At 44.0% G+C, this 7768-nt stretch overlaps 1 protein-coding gene across 1 annotated transcript; it reads right to left on the bottom strand.

Moving 5' to 3' along the window:
- Nucleotides 1–286: 286 nt before the first annotated feature.
- On the bottom strand, nucleotides 287–7421 carry LOC147881022 (outer envelope pore protein 24, chloroplastic-like). Its single transcript, XM_087369843.1, has 3 exons — nucleotides 7071–7421; nucleotides 1469–1828; nucleotides 287–1015 (listed from the first exon to the last, which is right to left on the bottom strand). Exons 1-3 carry the CDS (start codon nucleotides 7269–7271, stop codon nucleotides 938–940), a joined length of 639 nt encoding a protein of 212 aa, XP_087225969.1. The 5' UTR covers nucleotides 7272–7421; the 3' UTR covers nucleotides 287–937.
- Between the last annotated feature and the right edge of the window lie 347 nt (nucleotides 7422–7768).

Here is a 7768-nt window from a genome sequence, read left to right as displayed (position 1 = left end):
CCAAACATGCCCTTTACAATGTAGGGGACAAGTACCTGTAGACTCTATAGTGGGCCACTATACACTGAATGCTTGATAGTCACCAATTTTGCATGACATGCCAATTTCCTTCAGATAACTTCTGCAGAAGACCCTCATTTCCAAAATGGCTTCCCTGTCCAGACTTGAGCAAGAGACCATCAGTTCCAGTGTTGAGCAATACAAAAAAGGCATACACTTTCTGCCAGTTCAACAGCCTTCAGATGCAAAAAAATTGTTCCATTAAATTTGGAAGAGACTAAAGATTACCAGTCGATGTCACTCAGAAAGACGATGCCTTCATGCGAACAATTCAGCTGCATGGGTAATGAAAAACAAAACAGGAGTTTTTCTAGAAGGCAAAAACAAAGTTCTGCAGTTGAATGTCAAACAATATGTACGTTTACATGGGAACTTGACCATCTGGCATTAACCTTCAAAAACATTGGAAGCACAAGGACTATGACCAGAGAGAGAGAGAGAGAGAGAGACTTACTCAACTCTGAATAAAGGGTGTGCGAAGCACAGCTCACAAGCTGATTATCCCATGTCTATTCAGAAATAAAACCCTTAAATTGATTCTAATACTCAAATGACTACCTTAGAATTGATTATAATACTTGATCAACAATCCCCAAGTCTCACATTTTTAAGAGGACAATATAGGATAATTTTATTTTGCAAAAAAATGTTAAGCAATAAAGCCCAACAATGGCTTTCTCAGAGGCAATTGTTCACATCAATCTAGCAATGGACGGAAATAGTTGAGGTCACCAATTAAGACCGGAAACATGCAGGAGAAACTGTGTCCTTCTCAAACAGGCCAAAAAGCAAGGAACAGTGTGCTAGGATTTAGAAAGATATGGACCCTTATCGAAGAATCCAAAGGAAAATACTTACGTTTCCCCTTAAATCACCTTCAAATTTCAAAGTTCCAAGTCCTTTCCATCACAACCTTAGGAGGTTTGTTCTCACTTGTGTGGACGGTGCACAAGACCTGCATCAGTGGTGTGCAAGAGATCAGAAGACAATAGATTGCCTTTATCACTACATAAAATTCCAGAATTACAAATCTGGAAGATTTCCTGAGACTAATAGTAACAAAGAGAACCTAAAACGAATAACCTCTTGAGTTCATACAGAGTTTCCTAGTCATTAAGCCAAAAAAATCCAAAATCAAATACGAGAAACTCCAAGACAGAAAACAGTGAAAAGGGAAGGGAGAGACAGACAGACATGCACACAGATAGATAGAGAGAGAGAGAGAAAAAGAGAGGAGTAAAACAAAAGAATCAAATAAACACAAAACAGAAAAAGGGGCTGAAGACAGTAATGTTAGAGGACCTTTCTTTCCCCCAAAAGAAAAACATACACCAAAAGAATCAGGGCTCTAAGTAATCAAAACTTCACTTTGCACTTAAGCAAGAAAGGGATGTTCAGGTCAACGAACCTTGAAAAAGCCGGTTTCCTTTGACTCCCTGCTCCATTCTAAACCCAACCCTTTTTTAGATGTTTCATATGTGGCCTTCAGAGTGTTATCTCCTGGCAATTTGCGAGACGCGGCAAAGCTCCAAGCCTCCGAGTGAAAATCATAGGAAGGTTCCAAAGTAACACCTGAGCTGTGTAAATAAGAATATTTTATGGAACCTTTTCCTGAATGGAAGCCGTACTTGCCAGTGAGCTTGTTTGCTGGATTGAAAGCGAATGTGCTTTCCAATACCGTAGCATTTGCCTTTTGTGGATGAATGTAAGTCAGCTTCACCTGTTTACCATATACTTTGGCTGAATTCATGAACTGAAGCCTGGCAGCCTGCATTTGCCAAATTATAAAAGTTAACATTTTTCCAAGATTGCTGAATATAATGCAACTCTTATCCTGGATCAGTTCACCACTTTATGAATTTTAGTACCATCATCAAGACTTGTAAATTTGGCACATCAACTTAATCATGGAATCATAACTTGACCCAGAACGAAAAGTTGGGAACGCCATACTCAACACACGACATATCAGCTCTCAACAAGCCGTTTACCTATGTCTTTCATTACCGCTCACAAGCGCAACAAGAGAATTCATCTACATAAACACAAGCGCAGCAGATGAACGAACTCTTTTACTAAAGAGACAGTCGCAACTCAAGTCTGCTGGACCAGACAACACAGAAGTGTTCTTCGACGACATAATCAACAAGCACATGAAACGGGCAAACACATTAGAAAGCCTGTGCTTGGCAACTTTTACAAGCGAATATAACACCAAAGGAGGGCAACAGCGAAAAAGGAGGCGCAACAAGATAATTCTATTCAACAACTACAACAAGCATACAAAACCGGAGGACCCCTACAAAGAGAAATGCCTCCTCTACCTACCATTCAAAGATGTGGAGCATTCGTTGGATAGCATACACCCTACTTGGCATGACATGCACTCCAAAAGGAAAGAGAAAATCTTGGAAAATGAGGGTAGGTTCAACAAACAAGATACATTTAGACTAATAGCACAACAAGTTCATCGGAGGCATCCAGCATCGCACTTGACGCCAACAAGTTCGACCTGCAACAAGAAATGCACAATGTGGGCAACATGAGCACACCAAAGGCAACAACACATCATCCAATCAACTTCTTGACAAACAAGGCGTACTACCAAATGTACCGCCAGACAAACAAAGAGCAGCGTGGCATTGTAGACGACATATTGTTGAAAAAAAGACTAAGACCAGAAGAAAGGTTCCAACTATTCATTTCTGGCGACACAGGGTCTGGGAAAACATTTGCAGCAATGTTGCTTGTGCAAGCGCTGCTACGGCTATACTAGCACAAGGAGACAACCGATGCAGACCTGCCCAAAGTGCTTCTACTAGCCTACACAGGGAAAGCAGCAACAGGTATATGCGGAAGCACAATACACGCAGCCCTGCACCTGCCACTTCTCACAAGCAATTACACAGCGCTTTCAGCAGATAAGCTACAAACACTGTCAGCACTTTACAGAAACGTCGAGCTGGTGGTCATCGATGAAATTTTAATGGTTGGTGCAAACACGTTCATGGCAGCAGATATGCGCATGCATGAAATACGGCACAGGCACAGCGAGCCTTTTGGCAGAGACCTCCTTTTCTGTGGAGACTTTTGCCAAGGAGACCTCCTTTTCTGTGGAGACTTTTGCGAAGCAAGCCCCATCTCGTAACCACCAGCGGGGACCTTGTTGCTAGGATCGTGTTGGGCAACAACAATAAGATACTACGAGCTTCAGCAACCGATGAGGCAAAACAACACGCCTCTCCTAGAAATGTTAAACAAAATACGCGTAGGCGCACGAGCTCGCCGCGTTTAACAGTGTCTATGTTCGGCCTGCTCCAAACAAGCACGAAACACATCTTTTTTACACAAACGCAGCAAAGGACGAGCACAACGACCTCATCTTCCAAACGTTCGAAGGAGGCCTGCACGTTAGCAACCAACCACAAGCTTTTTTTTTTGTGAAACCAGTAACTATAAAATTAACATGAAATCAATGTACATGACATTAGACTCCAAAAGAGAGCCTAATGGAAGAACTCAAAAACAGTCAGAAAACACTTCAAGGCTAGTAGCATCCAAGTCCCTCGCAGCATAACTATCATATAAAGATTGCTTGAGGGACATTCTGAAGAAAGCATATGCCTGAGGAAACTGTTGTCCCATCCTAAAATGCAATCTCTCTGGTTGCCTCTTCTTCACTGGCAACCAACCACAAGCACAGAACATGTAGCAAGAGGATCAAAACGCCTCCAGACCTGAGAAAAACAGCAGGCTTACACAAACAACTTGCTCGGGTAATTTTGATATCGAGGACGGAATAATGAACGGAGCAGATGGGGTCTTCAAAGGGTCAAACACAGAAAGCAAACCGTCAGTAGCTTGGATAAAACTATCTGACCAGGCAGCAAGAGCAAAAGCTCGTGCATCAATCAGAAACACCAGACTTGACCACGCACCAAAATCTTGAACATCAATTTTGCAAATAACAAGGGAGTTCCAAATAGGGAACAACCGCTTGAACAGTATAAGCAGGACACAGTTCCCTATACAACCAGCATCTGCAAGAACTTACACCGTTCCCAAGGCTTGACAATGGACAGGCTTGCATTTGACCCTACTGGCATTAGAACACATGGGCTTACTTACACAGGTTTGTCGAGGGTGAGAGACCCAGCAAACCCATGCCTCCTCGCACCTATACAGAAACACAATATAAAAGTGGACCCTAGAGTGTTACGAGAGATCAATCGCCTCAAAAAAGACTCCTAGTGGAACCTCGAGGACACGAATCTCTGGAGCAAGGACACTGCGAGGATAGACTTGGTTAGCCTAAACACAAGAGGGTTCAGTAGCCATATAGGTGACATCCTCGAATGCCCATACCTGTGGAACGCAGCAATTTTATGTTTGCAAGAAACGAACGCAAAAAGCACAGACGAAGTGAGATTGCCAAAACTAAAACACTTGCGACAACAGACGGGGTTGGGCTCACAACATACTATGACAACAATTTCGAGATGAAATACGAAGAAATAATTAACACAAAAGGTACAAAGTGCATCCTCACCATTCTTGCAACAAAGGGCAACAAAGAAATAGCAATAATCAATGTATACAAGTCACCACACGCATCACACATAGGGCTTGCCTCCATTCTGGGCCACTTTTGGAGCTTTTCTCGACTTCTTCGTGACAAAAGTCTTCCTTTCCTGATTCTGAAGCCATATTCTTGGACGCCTCTCTTCCTGCTTCTGCCTGGTGCAAGACGGACTGAAAACAGAGTTGCTGGTGGGCTGGAATCACCATTCTAGTGGTCACAATCATGGCGGATCTGTTTCAGCTTGCTGAACCCTCACTTTCTTGATCCTTTCTGGTGCTAGAAGTCACTAATAGGCAGCTCCCTCCTACCAAAGTTTGCTGTCTGCTATTCAACCTACTTCTAGAGCTGTTCCGGCTTGAAACAGGCTCTTTCTGTTGGCTGGATTCTCATCTTCTCTGTCTACTCTATGCTACTGCCATTCCTACTGAGTTTCTGCTAGGTTGGATGCCCTGCCATTGGCCCGGACGAGGATTGGGGCACTGGTTGTGATACTCTCTTCCTGGGGGTGCAGTGGCTAGCCTTGGGTTCAAAAATGGCTTGGATATATGTGAATGCATTGCTTGGCATGCTGTCAGGTTGTTCTACTTGTGTTATGCATGACTACTGAAAGGAACCAGGAGAATAGCACTGGGAGTTGGTCACTAGCACAGCCACAGGTTGGCATTGTACTAGGTTGCACCTGCGGGTGAGCTCTTGAAGGGAGTCCCTTTGTATTTGAGCTAACCAGTAATTAAATAAATACCGCAAGGGGCGCCAAGTGTTGGGGACAACAGGTGTCACTCTTCATGCTTTTGAGTAGGGGCATTCTAGCCTCCCTTGTCTTAAATGGTTCAATGATGCTATTCAGTGAAGTTATATGCTCTGAGTTTTGTTTGTGGACAATGGCAATGTTTCAAGTTGGCTGTATTTCAGATTTGTGAGATAGTAGAGAAAGTTACACTGCCCTTTGTCGATCAAAGGCCGGTTACACCTCCCTATCTCTCCCCCTCCTTACTTCTCTGGGAAAAAAATACTAGTGTACAAAGGGCTCATACCTAACGTACCTTAAACTTGTTTTCCTATACAGCACACGTAATAGTACTTGTGGTGTACATATGGTACCTAATGTATGGTACCACCTTGAATCTTTCTCATCCACTCACGACTTCTCCTATCTTTAACCAGTTAAAAGTACAATCTTTAAAAGTTATTATTATGCATGAAGCTTCAAACAACATTGCCTTAGTTAGACTGATGCCCTTTACCTGAAGGGCATAGACTCAATTTATGGCAAATGACATAAAAGCATGTCTCTAAGTGTCATGGGGGCATGCTTCAGCCCATGTCCTGATTATGCAGAATGACCAAGGCATCAAACAGCAGCAAAAAAGGGTATGGACTGCATAGCCATGCAAGCTACCACACAGGCAGTCCCATCATACTGCCCTGTCATCAGGCAATCCGATATTGCCATGTCAGCAGCAAGCCGACTCAGCCAAAGCAACAATAGGTCGTCTACAGCGCCTGTTCCTTAGTTCTTTGCCTACACCCCAAGTTGGGTTGAACCTATGGCCCAACTTGGGGGTTAGTAGTCTAGAATGATTGGCACACGCCCAACTAGTTACCACCTTAACCTGCCTTCACCCTTGTCTATGTGTGGCATGATATCATCTATACCTTGCAAGCTAGAGGGTTCACGAAGACTCGCTGAAAGGCGTGAATGATTCTGCTAGGCATAGCTTGTAGGCATTTTTTACATTTTCACCTATCTGTGTATGTGCTGGTTGTATACCGCCCTTGGCTGTTGGCACCAGCTTCCAGGGTACTCCTGGGATTTCTACGAGTTGGGCTGCAGGACAGCCAGCTTTCTTCCGCACTCACAAAAAGCTGAATCATGTATTCCAAGCTTCTATACACGCTTCTTTTGGTTGAAAGGAAAAAATTATCAGTTTGGATCCAGACCCACAAGGTTGAAAAAACCATCACCTACGGAATAGACAATTTTCATGTCAGTATGGCTGAAAAAATGTCTAGATAATCCAAGAACACGCTGCCCAAAGTTGTTCTATACAACAATGCAGGTCCAGGTGGATCTAATAACCCAATCATTCTTTCGCTGTTTGGCTCATCTTAATTCTTCTGCGATGGCTTCACACAGAGTACAGGTCAGAGCAAATGGATGGCCTAGCATTGACTTTCACATGTGCCTTCGGAAATCCTTGACCATGGCATGCTTCAGTCCTGGAAGGCTGCAGAGACCATTGATGGGCTTCGTCCGCCAATTGGTCACCACCACAGCAAATGCCAGGCGGCTGTGTGGCAGCCTCTCTCTCTCTCTCTCTCTCTCTCTCTCTCTCTCTCTCTCTCTCTCTGTGTGCTTGTTAGGCAATTTATTTCGCTGTTCCATAGAAACTTATGGGTCTCGAGTCGATCTCGCAGGAGAATGCACCTTCTTGTGAAGATCGTAGTCGGCGATGAAGAGTCCAGGCTTCTCAATCCCCAAAGAGACGCCCGAGAGGCTGGGAAGCTCTTCAAAAGTGCGATCGGAACAAGAGGCCTTAAGCTTGACATCCCCAACAGTGAGGGCAAGGGTGGAGTTGGCAGTGTGGGAGGAAGCGTCATAAGAAGCTTTAAGCGAGGCCTTTGTCATGGGTCCAGCAAAGGGCAACTTGGGGAAATGAGAGAAGGGGGAGGAAAGCAAGATCGATTGGAATCAGCGAAGGAAAAAGATGATGCTGAGCTCAAGAAGTGAGTATTGTCGGACATGCATCCCGACAACAAGCTTACCAGCTTAGCTCTCCTAAGCGTATTTATCTTTCTTAATACATATTCTTATACTTACCCTTATACCTATTCTTTGGCTAACATCTTTCCTCTTTAGAAGAGAGTGGCTAGGTATCCTTTATCTCCTCTATCTTCTTGCTATCCTAAATATCAGAATACAAACACACACACACATTTCGTATCGGCTCTTGCGCCTCCAACCCCACCGTAGAGCCCTCACGAACCTCCGTCTAGGTCAGGCTATGTGTCCCTTACCACACAGCACCCCACCTCCTGCACCGATGTCGTTAGAGATACATAGGCCTGAACGGGCTCTCAACCTAACTGGGTGTTCTCTTTTTCTTTTCTTCTTTTTAAAGCTAG

The sequence above is a fragment of the Dipteris shenzhenensis genome, chromosome 31 (genome assembly GCF_047967505.1).
Source record: "Dipteris shenzhenensis isolate YYH24624 ecotype China chromosome 31, Dip_SZ_1.0, whole genome shotgun sequence".
NCBI lineage: Eukaryota > Viridiplantae > Streptophyta > Polypodiopsida > Gleicheniales > Dipteridaceae > Dipteris > Dipteris shenzhenensis.
This window is presented reverse-complemented; position numbering and strand designations above follow the sequence as displayed.